Source organism: Macaca nemestrina, chromosome 1, assembly GCF_043159975.1.
Source record: "Macaca nemestrina isolate mMacNem1 chromosome 1, mMacNem.hap1, whole genome shotgun sequence".
Lineage (NCBI taxonomy): Eukaryota > Metazoa > Chordata > Mammalia > Primates > Cercopithecidae > Macaca > Macaca nemestrina.
In genome coordinates, this window is record NC_092125.1 from 44,068,438 (window position 1) to 44,082,015 (window position 13,578).

A 13,578-nucleotide genomic window follows, 5' to 3' on the forward strand; every position below is an offset into this window, starting at 1 on the left:
AACAAGTTTGATGTATAAAAGCTGTATTGCGGTCAAGGGCAGGGACTCACCTACAGATGAGCTAGAAGGAGGATCCTGGCTGGTGGAGGGGAGATCTGACTCATCAGATGCTTGAACAGGCTCTTCTTCCTGCTGGCTATCAATTTCTAGACCTGCTTCTGAACTAATACTAAGGAAAAGAAAAATTAATTAAAAAATACAAAACTGATCCTACAGTCTATCCTAAATTATATCCACTCTTTTAAATCAATTTTATCACTTAAATAATCCAGAGCTCCCTTAAACAAAAAATTACAGACTGATTTGCTAACCATATATATTTTTCAAAGGAACGGGGGGAAGAGAGTTCAAGTTGTTTTTTCCTCACTCCTTTTCTCACTTTGACATGTTCCAATTTTAGTTTATGATTTTCCTCTTCTTCTGTTTCCTTTTTCCTTTTGACAAGGATGTTCACATTCTTGACACTCATAAGAAATATATGGTCCAGATTTTGATAAATCTCAAAACAACATTTTAGGAAAGCACAGTACTAAAAAGTTCACAATAGTCACACTATAAAATAGTATGCCAGTAACTAAACCATGGGCTCTAGCCCAGATGAGATAGGCTATGGGTATGTAAAATTCCTAGCTCAGTGGCTACATCCATCTTTCTCTCTTCCATTCAAGACACAAATGAGGGAGACAGTACAAGAATAACATGAATCTGCTCCAGTTTAAGTCATTTGAAAACTTCAGTATAAAATGACTACAAAAATTAGCCAGGTGTGGTGTCAGGCGCCTGTAATCCCAGCTACTTGGGAGGCTGAGGCAGAGAACTGCTTGAACCTGGGAGGTGGAGGCTGCAGTGAGCCGAGATCACGCCACTGCACTCCAGCCTGGGTGACAGAGCGAGACTCCGTCTCAAAAAAAAAAAAAAAAAAAAGAAAAAGAAAACGGCTTAGCTGATTGTTTCTTGGCTAAAGGAAAACAAATGTAAAAGTCTGCTAAGACTAAAGCAAGCAAAAACAACAAAATAAACTTTTACCCTTCAGATTCTGCCTCCACAAATACTTCATCTCCATCATCACCTGTTGCTGTTTCATTTGTTGTAGATAAAGTGCCAGTGGATGTAGTCACCATTGGAACAGATTGAGAGGCATGTTCCGAAGCATCAGAGGTGGTGCTCTCAGTAAATACAGTCACTTTAAAAAGAAAAGACAAGTAAAAGAACTTTTAAACTTTGTCGTTTATCAAATTTTTAGCCAGAATATATTTCATAGGTTTTCATTTTACCAATAAAACAGAACCTATTATCTGCCTTTGATCCCTACCTGGGGCTGCTACTTGTAGTGGAGTAGTGGGAACACTTCGGCCACCTGACTCCTCTTCATGAGCTAGGAACAGGGGTGTTTCGTACATTCCTAAACCTAAAGACAATTCTGAATATTAATGACTGAAAAAAACATAAAATTGTCAACAAGCTAGGGATCTGAAAGAAAAATATTAATTATTGGAGATACACAACTTTACTAAAGACCACAATTTAATTATTCCATCAAGCAAAAATCCATCTCTCAAACTTTTATTTTTTATTTTATTTTAGAGACAGGGTCTCATTCTGTCACTCAAGTTAGAGTGCAGTGACACCACCATAGCTCACTGTAGCCTGAAACTCCTGGGCTCAAGTGATCCTCTCACCTCAGCCTCCCAAGGAGCTAGGGCTACCAACACAGGCCCAGTTAATTATTTTTCATTTTTGTAAAGACAGGGGTTAGTCTTGTTATGTTGTCAAGGCTGCACCTGAACTCCTGACCTCAAGTGATCCTCCTGCCTTGGCCTCCCAAAGTTCTGGGATTACAAGTGTGAGCCACTGCACCTGGCCTCAAAATTTTAAATACAATTTAAAGACATCCTTTAAACTTTCTAACACTAAAGTGCCCTTAAAACATTAGCTAAAATGCTGTTAAGACTTTCATACAAGCTAATTTTATTGAGTATACAACTACGGATGTTACTATGTAATTAACAAAAGTAATTACCAAGGTTACAAAGTTTAGTAAGTGTTGGCATTCCAATTTAAGCCTAGATCTGATGCCCAAGTCTAGGAAATTGTATTAACATACAGTCACAAAATCAAATAACATTTTAAATTTATAAAGTCAACTTACAATTTCATGTAAGAGGCCTTCAGTGTTAGAACTAATATCCTAAACAAGCAGATGTTACATTGTATGACTTTTATGAGGGCTAAAGATTGAGCTTATTATAACAGTAGTATGCATTCTCTATTCATTTACCAAGTGCCAGACAGCTTCCCAGAAATAAAGAGGGTCATATGGATTCCAACTGAGGATTAAAAGGTAATCAATTCCACAAATTGCATAATTCACATGTGGAAAACTAATTCTACTACTTAATGTGGTGACCATTTTATTCCACATATTTTGATCTTTTATGTTTTGTTTTTCCAAGTAATGTTAATACAAAAAATATAACTAGCCTTAGACATTTAATTAGGAATGTTACAAGCGTCAAACTGTAAACAGAAAACATGCCGCATTCCTTCCAACAACTTTAAAATGGCTAGTAGTACCCATATTTATTGGTTCAACATATATTCCTGAATACTTAAACTACATGTATGACATTACACCAGGAGCCAGAAGAAATACTAATGTAAAAGCTAATCCTTATGCTCAAAGAAATTAGAACTTTGTCAGAAAGGTAAGATGTAAGGCAGTGCTTAATAAGTATATTACAGCATTTAAAAAAGTAAATTAGCAAACAATATCAATTTTAAAAATATTTATATTCGCTCTTTTATCCCCCTTAAATCACATCACAATAGTTTATTACCAAATACATACAAATCCAGGAGATCTAAAGGTTTAACTATTTACCTCCTTGAGAAGCAAGCTGGCCAAGATCAGAGTGACTAGAACTTGTTTGTGGCATATCTTCAGGTGGCCCAAACCGGAATCTAGGGACACCAGCAACCTGTGGTGAACTAAATGGACAAAAACTAATTTAAGATGAAATTTAAAGTTAACCTATTTAAAGCACAATGGTGAAAATAATATAGGAAGAAGGAAGAATGAACACCAACAAACTGGGAAGGAAACAGATCGAAAATAAAGTCTATTTATTTTAAAGGGTTTCTTACTTATAAAAATCCTTTTATACTATCAGGTGTCAATGAATTTAGCAATAATATGAATAACCTGTGACTTACATGTAAATAATTTTCAGCTCTCCTGAACTATGCCTCACATTTCTTGAATGTCTCAGATATCCTCACATAGATATATTGAAAGCAACACAAACTCAACATGAAACATAAGAGTTAGAATGAAGTCATGAGACAAAGTTTTATCTTAGTTTTCACTTAGTCATAGAAAAATCAAGTCACCTGTCTAGCTTATTAAGAGTTTACTAGCTAGCTCCCAAGGTTTAGGAAAATTCTAATATTAGATAGCTAAAAACTTGCTTTTTTCCTTATCCTAATACCACTATCATTTATTTTTCTGTCTATAATTCAGGACATAAAACTTAGCATTATTTAACTCTGCCTATCTTTCTTTAGCTAGTGAGCTATTAATGTCTTCAGGAAACATGGAGTTCAGGAAGTGGTGACTTCTAGAGGCGTAGGAGTAGTGACATTTGTTTGAGTGAAGATGCTGTTGATTGCTGGTACTCAGAATTCTTCATGTTTATTGGAGTGAGTCTCTTCCTGAGTGCTGACTTTCAGAAGGAGGGAGCTGAAATTGATTGGTTGGCTTGTAAAAATGTGTTAGCCAAGGTAAATTGCGGCTAACTGAGCAAGTTTAAAACTGGTTCTAACTGCCACATGTTACCACATCTATAGAACAATCAACCTTTCCCCAAGTTTGTAGAAATTTGTAAGTTCTGATCTTCGAATATATCCTGTTATGCAACTAATACCTCAGCCATAAATAAATGTGTATACTTTCATATGGAGAACCTTTCAACCCTTTAAGAGGAGTGGTATAGCACAACACTTAACACAGGTCCTACAGCCAGACTAATTGGTTTGAAACTAAAAACTGCTACTTTGTTGCTGTCTGACCTCTAGCAAATTTGTTAACATGTCTGTGTTTCAGTATACTATAAGATGACAACATTAATAATGTCTACCCTCATAAGGTATGAGAATTAAATAAACTAACGCATGAAAATGCTCAGTAAATGCTAAGTATTCTTTCCCAAGACTGAATTCAATATCATCCCCATTAAATCATCTCATATTCTTTCTCCTTAGTTGTTGAAATAAATTACTACTTTATTTGTATTAACAAAGCCTACTGCTTATTTCTCTATTATCCTTCTACATTGTTTACATTAGTTAGTTGCTCATTTGCTTAGCTTCCACAAGAATACTATAAATTATGATCATTGTAATTACTAACACTTAACAACTATAAAGCAATTTATCATGAGTCAGGTAATATCCTAAACATGTTAACACAAATTAACTGATTCACCTAATTCTTTTAACTTATGCAACAGAAATTATTCTATTGTTATTCCCATTTTTAAAATGAAGGTGCTCACGAACAGAGAACCTAAGGAACTTGCTACTACTAGTTAACAGTAGAGTTAGGTTTCAAACACAGGCATTCTGACTCTAGAGGCCATGTTCTTAAACATTCTTATATTGTCTTTTACTTTAAATTCTTGGTAGAAGTAACTGTATGTCATTGACCTCTGTATAATTTTCCCCAACAATACATCCTCAACTGACCTACCACAAGTACTTATTAGTACATAATAGAGAGGGACTCAACAAATAATGAGTTAACCAAATGATAAACAAACTAACAGAGAAAGACTAAAAGTTTGATTAGTTACAAAATGTTTCCCTTTCATTAACTTACTGAATTGCTTCAGCAAATCCATCAGTACGATGTGGCACCACAAGAGTTGGAGTACTTGGAACTGTTCTGTCTTCATCATCAAAAAAATGCTGTTGCTAAAACAAAGATAGAAAACAGAGTTAACAGGCAAAACACCACACATATGGACTATACAAATATCTGCTGAAGAAATGAATTTCTTTTACATAATGGGTAAGTACTTACCATGCCACCTATTCCTGGAGTCAACTGAAGCCCACGTCCTACAGACTGCCTTCGGGTCATCTGAATTCTCTGCATGTCAAGAAAAAGGAATTACATTTGCTTTAAGAAATGAGGCAATGAAACAAACACCAAATATCAACAGATACAGCTTATTATGCTGCCAACAAAATAGTTAGCAGATAGGTAATTAGGACATTTTCCCAGGAAAACCTGCCAAGAAATCACTTTTAGTCAATGACAAATTTTTAACTATAGTCTCTAATATTAACCAATACAAATCATTCTATTAACCAACAGATCAATTATTAGCCAATACTTAAATAAAAACAGATCTAATACCATCTTGCATGTAAACAAATTTAATTCCTATTTCCTTAGCTGGAAGTGTTAGCAAGTATTCTTTTGGAGTTCAAACAGCAGTATTGCCTTTTAAACTGTTTTCCAGTTAAGACAATTCTAAATGGATAGATTGTATATATTTTTGCAGCCTCCATACATGATCCTTTAAGACTTGATATTCTCCCATCATGAAGTTATTTTCACTAGTGATATTTTAGTAGAATCTATATTTGACAGTGTTTATACATACTATTTTATAGGGTAAAATTTAAGCTAAATTAACAGAACCTTTGTGCTTTTCCTACTCTTTTTGCAAGTGCTTCTGATTAAGAGATGACCGACCCTACTATATGCTAAATATAAGGGGTCATACATACCTTCATTAAATTTAAAAGTTAAAATATGTGATTATCAACAAATGAGAAAAAATATTCTTAAGTACGACAGAAATTCCTTTCTCTTTTATAAATACATGCACCGTACAGAAAGAAACCTTCAAATCAGACAATGGTGAGGTGCTGAAATGTACTTTAATTAAAACCCAAGAAAATCTTTCTTTTCTCACTTGAGAAATAACAAACAGAATTTTATTTGCTATAACTATAACCATTTCAACGTATGCACAACTTTTAGTAATGCTTGCCTTTCTAAACATCCCTCAGAGATTAGTTTCAGTTCAAAGAATTTTATAAAAATGTGCCAAAATACCCAAAAGTTCATGGGATTGCTAATTTAAAAAATCGAGAGAGAGAGAGAGAGAGAAATACATAATGGAAAGGGAGAAAAGCCAAGATTTTTTTCAAGTTCATTTTTCCTAATGACCAGTACTTTTAATACCTGAACTGGTGGTCCCAACTCCTGAGGTGGAGCATGAATGGTCAGTCTTGGGGGAAGTGGATGTGGTGGGCGTCTAGGTGACTGAGGTGCTCGAGGGGCCTGTCTTTCAGATGCTGATGATGGCTGTTGTTCTCTAGAAACTTCCTGAGAAAAGGAAGATTCTGCAGCACTTGTACTTCCTTCACCTACAGGAAAAGAGAAATTTACTTTTGAACTGCTAAATTTACGACAAAAAAACTTGGACTATCCCTAGAAGTATAAATCTTGCCAACAGGAATGTTCCGCTCTAATATTTTCAGAAGTAAAGTAGTGAGATGTGATGGAAACAAATGTGGGCTTTTATACGCAGAGATAATGGGATCTGTACTTATTAGCTGTGTGGCTTTGGGCATGTCCCTTAACCTCTTTGAGTCTATTTTTTGGTTGGTTAATAGAGCAAATGTAACCTCCAGGTATGGTCTTTCTAAAATGGTTTTTCTAAAGAGTTCAGATAATGAACATAAAGCCCTTAGTTCAACACATGATAAACATCTAATAAATTAAAATTAAAGTAAACATTTAATAAAATAAAACTAAAATTAACATTTAATAAATTTGGGTTACATAATTTTTAATAAAGTAGGCAAGTTGCCTAAAGATTAGACTACTAGAGAATCAGTATAAAAATCAAATAGGATAAAGACAGAGGAAAAGCCTTACAAATACATTTTTATCTTTTGGTTTCCCCGAATTTTGAATTTTCACAAATGTCTCTCAAATGTCTGGGTATTCTTCTACATACACTGTAGCAACAAAAGAAGCCATCTTCTACTATGAAAAGTTGAACAGGATGCCACAGAATTTCATAGTTTAAAAGTCTGAGGTCTAGATTCAGATCCTTGCTCTAATATCTAATACTTAAGCTACTTAGCTACTTAGTAAGCTATGTGACACCTCAAGTGACCTTACTTCTGCGATTCAGATTTTTCATTGGTACCTAAACCTTATTAAGTTTACTATAAGACTTAAACAATTCAATACAAGTGTAGTTGCTTGAAATGTACTCAAATCCATCCATTAATTTTATTTGGGCCACTAGGCCTATTTTTGCTTGGCTGCAAAAATAAAAATAAAAAAAAATAGGAAAAGGAAGGAAGGAAGGAAGGAAGTAAGGAAGGAAGGAAGGAAGGAAGGAGGGAGGGAGGGAGGGAGGCAAGGCAGGCAGGCAGGCCTAGAAGAGCAAAAATTGTTCCCTCTATATTTCAACTATGTGATTCACAAAAAATGTTTCTTAATCTATGAATTGTTTATAAAATGTAAATAGTTGTTCAAAGTATATCAATTTCTCATCTCTCTTTAAAAGTAAGAATAGTATTACTTATTATATGGCTTAATATTCATTAATGTATTTTTTCTCTTAAAAAATTTAAAAGTTTAAATTTTTGTCTGTTCTTGCTTTAGTTAAAATGAGAATACACCTTGCCCTTTTAAATACCCAGGCCTCTACAGAAACCCAGATACAATATTTTCCCATTAGTCTAAACAGCTAAGGTTTTATTTACTATGTCAACACTAACGATTTTGGCTTCATATCAGTTGTTAGTTATCTATTATCCAGATAATCACTAATTCTTTAAAACACATTTCAAAATAAAATTATTTTCTACAACTTCCATACTATTTTAATGCCCACAACTTTTCAGTGGACCTCTAGGATTTATCCTTTCCAAGATTTAACAAAATATGTGCTACATTGATCCAAAAATCTTTTATTCATTGGAAAACCAGAACATACTGCAACGTTCCAATAGTCCCAAATGTTGAAGCATGCAGCTTGATTAGACTGACCTCCTCTGGTTGTGAATTGCTGTTACAAGTAGTCCCTAATTAAAGTTTTCCTCTTAATGGCAGCATACAGCATCTACAATACTGTAAGGGTTACAAAATGTTTGCATCTTATAGCAGTCCAATGAGGCAGAAAAAGTATAATGACAGCACCTAACAGTCATAAATATAGTAGACTTTTTATGACAGCATAACAGTCACAAAGCTAGAGCAGGGGCCAATCTCTTTCTTACCAATTCGCTAAATAAATTTATATATTATAATTAAGTGCAATTCTAGTTTAGAAAATACCAGAGATATTCAATTCAAAAAAGACTAATAAAAATCTCACCAATGTTTTGCGAATCAGCAGCTCTCTGATTACCTTCACCTCCACCCATACTTTCTTCTGTTTCTGTACCTGGATCAGTCCCATCACCACCCTAAAAACAAAACGTGATAACATAATGCGCAAATAAAATAGGTACGTTAAAAAAACCAGACAGAATAATTAACCAAACCAAACCACAACAAAACAAATAACTAACAACAACAACAAAAAACAAAACAAATGAACAAAACCCCCAAAGGTTTTAGTGAATTTCATAAGCCTTTCTATATCCTTGGAAAACATCAAATTCAAGAAAGCTCTCAGAAAGAACTATGAACGGTCAAAATTCTAGCCAGTTACCTCAGCATCATCAGCTTCATAACCATCATTGCCATCGGCACTACCAGTTCCTTCATTACTATCTTCACCCTCGTCTCCCATCCCTGTGTCATCTTCATCATCATCATCGTCTTCCTCATCCTCTTCATAATCCTAGTAGAAAGTTCCCCAGGTATAAATAAAAGTTTAGAATATGGCCTATATGCTCTGCATATCTAGATACCACACTTAGAAATTTAAGTGACGCATTAATCAGAAGATAGGAATTGTCCTGAGAGTTGTATGGGATTAGTATAGCTGTACCAGATATCACAACTGTGATACTTACTGGAATTAGTACAATAATGATCAATTCTGAATTCTGTTTGCATGAGATTGTTCAAAGATAATATAGACCTTAGGTGTCAGCAAAATGTCAAGTGGTCCACTTTATTCTAAATTTAAACAGGTGGAGCTGAAGAAAATGATAAAATTACACTATATCAGGAGCTTTTAAAAAAATGTTGCTTTATTAATCTAAAATGAGAAGCTGTCAATATAAGATTTAAACCCCAAAATAAAATACACAATTTGACTTTATATACATAAAATACACTTTATATATAAAAAAATGACAAAAACGACTTATGGGGCTCCAAGAGGAAACAAAAATAATTCTTGTTTCTTCTTTTTATCTCCAGAAACCATAGCACTTACATTTAAAGCCATACAGTCACTTACCAATAAGACTTAAAATTAGGTCTAATTGAGAACAAATCCTAAAACACTCATGAATCATCAAAAAACCAAAATGAAACAAAATTTTAAAAATGGGCTTTCCATCACTGGCTCTACACTACTTTTCATTATAAAATGTTGATTTCTGAACTAATTAAGATAGAAGAAAAAAACAATACAATCTACTTAAGGTGACTGGGAACCAGAATTTACAGCCAATGCATTAGTATCCCAAGGATCTGAGCACTTTCATCCAATAGTTTAAAAACACTAGATGATTTCAAATCAAATTTACCTCATGTTCTCCATCATTTTCATCATCATCCTCTTCTTCATCATCACTGTCAATTACAATGACATCATCTCCTTTGCCTTGACCATCCTGGGATGAAGTTGTTGTTTGCTGATCTGATTGAAGTGGTCCAAGATCTATTTGTAGAGACTGAGAGGTTTCTTCACTGTCTTCCATAGGTGTATAATCTCCCTGGGTAACTCCCTTTGAAAATAAAAAAGCAAGAAAAAAATTAAGAGCCCTATAAAGATACCTAAAACTATATGTGAGGTATTATTATAGGTCAAAGTAAAGAATAATGAGTACTTATGGACTAGCAGCATTTAATTTAATTTATTTTTTTTGAGACAGAGTCTTGCTCTTGTCACCCCGGCTGGAGTGTAATGGTGCAACCTCACCTCACCGAAACCTCCGCCCCGCTAGGTTCAAGCAATTCTCCTGCCTCAGCATCCTGAGTAGCTGGGACTATGGGCACCCCCCACCACGTCTGGCTAATTTTTTGTATTTTTAGTAGAGACGGGTTTTCACCATGTTGGCCAGGCTGGTCTCGAACTCCTGACTTCAAGTGATCTGCCCACCTTGGCCTCCCAAAGTGCTCGGATTATAGGTGTGAGCTACCTCAGCCAGCTGCATTTAATTTTAAAAATGGTACTTCAAGTATTTTTGAAGAAAGAAGACGAACCTTTGAGTTTCCTTAATGTCTTCCTATAGAAGAAGATTTATTATCATAAATCTTATTGGTTAATACTCCAAGAAGAAAAAGAGAAAAAAAATAAACAAATATTTATGTATTCAAAACTACTAGTGTGATATCGTACATCAGTGCTGTGAGACAGAAATATGTTATGTAATTTTAAATTTTTTAGTAGCCACTTTAAAAAAAGGTGAAATCAATTTTAATAATATACTTAACCAATATATCCAAAATATTTCCACATGTAATCAATGTAAAAATTATTAACCAGATATTTCACATTTTAAAATTTCTAAGTCTTCAAAAATCTGATGTATATTTTATATTTATATCAATCTGGACAGTCATTTTTCAGTTGCTCAATGACCAGTGCGGATAGTGTACAATACAGCTACAGACCAAAGTCAGAAAAAAAAAAAAAAAAACTCATAGGTCTGCAATGTTTTAAGAGAAGGTTTTCCCAAACCAGACCTAATTTGGAAATGCACTGAATAAATAAGCTATTACCATTGTCTTTTCACAAAGAAAAGCACTGAATACATAAGTTATTATTGTTGTCTTTTTACAAAGAACTTCTTCCCTCCCCAAAACTCCAATTATTCCAAGCCTTCACACCAAAATAAATGTATCAGCTACTAGACAATTCCTTGCTCAATCTATTTCCACAATTCTATTTTGTTAACTACTGAAATAAACTATTATTTTAACTTCATTTATAACATTTACTATCAAAAGTTAAATGTCGTTTTGGCTTAAGCACTCACTAAAATCATTTTTTCATATAAGCCAGCAACAGTATCTTTTAAACTAAGACATTCATAAAAAATTACACATGCCATAATGGAAAAAATGAGTAAGTCATGATTTAATTTAAAAAGTGCCTCAAAGTGACATGCTTATTTCAGAAAAAGCATCACTTGTAAAGAACATCTGCTTCACTGTCAGAAAATCAGAAAAATAAACTGTTACACATTCAGTAGACAATGCTAGAAGGGTAGAATAAAAATCCAAATGGTATTTTGGAGTCACAGACAATTTTGCCAATTTCAAGAAAAAGCTTTCGCAGAAGATTTCAGTATAATTTAACCAAGTCTGACAAGAAAGCAGAAATTCACATCTTATTATTTTCAAATTATTATGTTCTTCAGAAATAATGCTCTCTAAAGGATAGATGAAAAAGATATCATTTATAGTACGCTCTGAATAACTTATCTAAAATGCCTGGGTCCAGAAGTGTTTCAGATTTTGGATTTTTTAGGATTTTGGAATATTTGCATATCCATAATGAGATATCTGTAAGATCCAAGCATAAATGCAAAATTCACTTATGTTTCATATATACCTTATACCCATAGCCTGAAGTTAATCTGACACAGTATTTTTAATAGTTTTGTGTGTAAAATGAAGTTCTGACTGTTTTGACTGTGGCCCATCACATTAAGTCAGCTGTGGAACATTACACATGTGCCTTGCACATTGGCACCTAAAAAGTTTTGAATTTTCAAATTAGGGATGTTCGACTTGTACTACATATTCATCTGAAGATTTAGTGTAGTGTTTTCAGTCAAAGAAAGCTGGTAAAATTAGCTTACAAAATTAACGCAGCTAAGAAACTAAAATTTACTTGCGATATGGCTATTTATGGTTAGCTTGAGATAATTCCTTAATTTTACATGGATAAAATAATTATAGCATAAGATGATTCAGAAAGTTTATCCAGAGAAAAGTACTGTTTCAAGCTTAGGACAGTTGAAAACTACCTAGCCTGGGTTTGAATCTGAGTTCCAATGCTATGTGAACTTCGGTACACTACTTTATCTGGGTATCGGTTTCTGTAACTATGAGGTATAATGAAGATTAAATTAGTCAATAAATAAAAATTTCTTAGATCAACATTTGGCATATAGTAATGAGTTCGGTGTTAAATATTGATATTTAATTACTATCATATATTGTGATCTGAGAGACCAAAATAGATGCCATTTTGTCAACTAAGACAAACCCAAAGGTTAAGGAAACAAAAGTTACCTGTAGGTCAAGGGTTCAGGGCCTGGTTGGCACGGCAAATTTCTAAATTCGTACGTACAATTAAAAAAAATACGACTTTGCTAAACTCCTCTAACTGGAGCTATCGGGCAAGTTATCAGACTTCTATCTCTGATTTACAATACAACGACTACAACTCTGACTGTAGAGAGGACTGGCAAACAACTGCAGCAGACACCTTAAGCTAGTTTCAGCCTGCTTAAAGAGGCTGCGCACAAACTGTCTTTGTGTCCTGTAGTTCACCTTTTGTTCACTCTTCACATAAAGAGCCAGATTCCAGATCATTTTAGTGCTAAAACCCTGCCCCAAAGTGAACACAGGATGTATATTATATAGGTTTACCTATTGTTCATATGCTCAGTTCCCCTCATAAATATGTATAGCTTTTTCCCCAAACCTGCTGAATATGTATGATTCTACTGTGTAATAAGGACCCTGTGAGGCATACAACCACACCTGTCCCTGCCCTGTGTGAAGACAAAACACCTCTGGTCCATGCTGGAGACTATCTCTTCCTCATTAGCAAAATGATATCACTAATAAAGCTCTCCTTTCTATTAAACAGTATTTAGCCACCCTGGGGGTCTTCTGGATGACAATATGAATTCTCATTTTGTGGGACAGAGGGAAGAAAGGAAAGTAATAATACCCTGAGTGCCTAATATGTGGCAGGTACTACTTTGTATTTTTTGACAAATGAGACAATGCAGGGAATTAAGGACATGCTTTACAGTCACAAAGCTCACCTCATGCTTTGTAATTTCAGGGTCTATATTCTCTCCACTAGTAAAACTGCTCTAGAGGAAACTCAATGAAAGATAAAAAAATGAAGAGGTGCATAAATGCATTTCCTCTTATGGATTACTTTAATTCCGTAAGGGAAATAATACAGGGGAGTAAGAGAGAAGCAGCAAATGGGGTACTATGAATTAACTCCAGACGCAGCTAGCACTCTTGTATTCCATGTAATTAAAATAGTGAAAAATCTTGGCTCACAACTCTAAAAAATCTGGAAATCTGTGCTATATATGAACAAAAACATTTCTTTAATATAAGTTTAGAAGGCAGTACACTATACTCATAGGAGTAAAAGAAAGCAG

At 34.2% G+C, this 13,578-nt stretch overlaps 1 protein-coding gene across 3 annotated transcripts in view; it reads right to left on the reverse strand.

Moving 5' to 3' along the window:
- LOC105484598 (translocated promoter region, nuclear basket protein) overlaps positions 1-13,578 on the reverse strand; it is a 62,537-nt gene that overhangs the window by 3,627 nt on the left and 45,332 nt on the right. For 2 of the 3 annotated variants that reach the window (XR_989070.3, XM_011746409.3), the window contains exons 41-50: positions 9,742-9,942; positions 8,751-8,882; positions 8,412-8,502; positions 6,257-6,441; positions 5,081-5,149; positions 4,877-4,971; positions 2,882-2,988; positions 1,313-1,408; positions 1,027-1,183; positions 51-169 (exon numbers count right to left, since the gene is read on the reverse strand). Coding sequence is in view for 2 of the 3 variants with exons in the window: in XM_011746409.3 (XP_011744711.2) it covers positions 51-169; positions 1,027-1,183; positions 1,313-1,408; positions 2,882-2,988; positions 4,877-4,971; positions 5,081-5,149; positions 6,257-6,441; positions 8,412-8,502; positions 8,751-8,882; positions 9,742-9,942 (1,252 nt within the window). In the remaining variant the exon portion in view is untranslated. Of the gene's footprint in view, positions 1-50; positions 170-1,026; positions 1,184-1,312; positions 1,409-2,881; positions 2,989-3,020; positions 3,740-4,876; positions 4,972-5,080; positions 5,150-6,256; positions 6,442-8,411; positions 8,503-8,750; positions 8,883-9,741; positions 9,943-13,578 lie in introns of those variants that run through there. The other variant, XM_011746410.3, reaches the window with a different exon arrangement.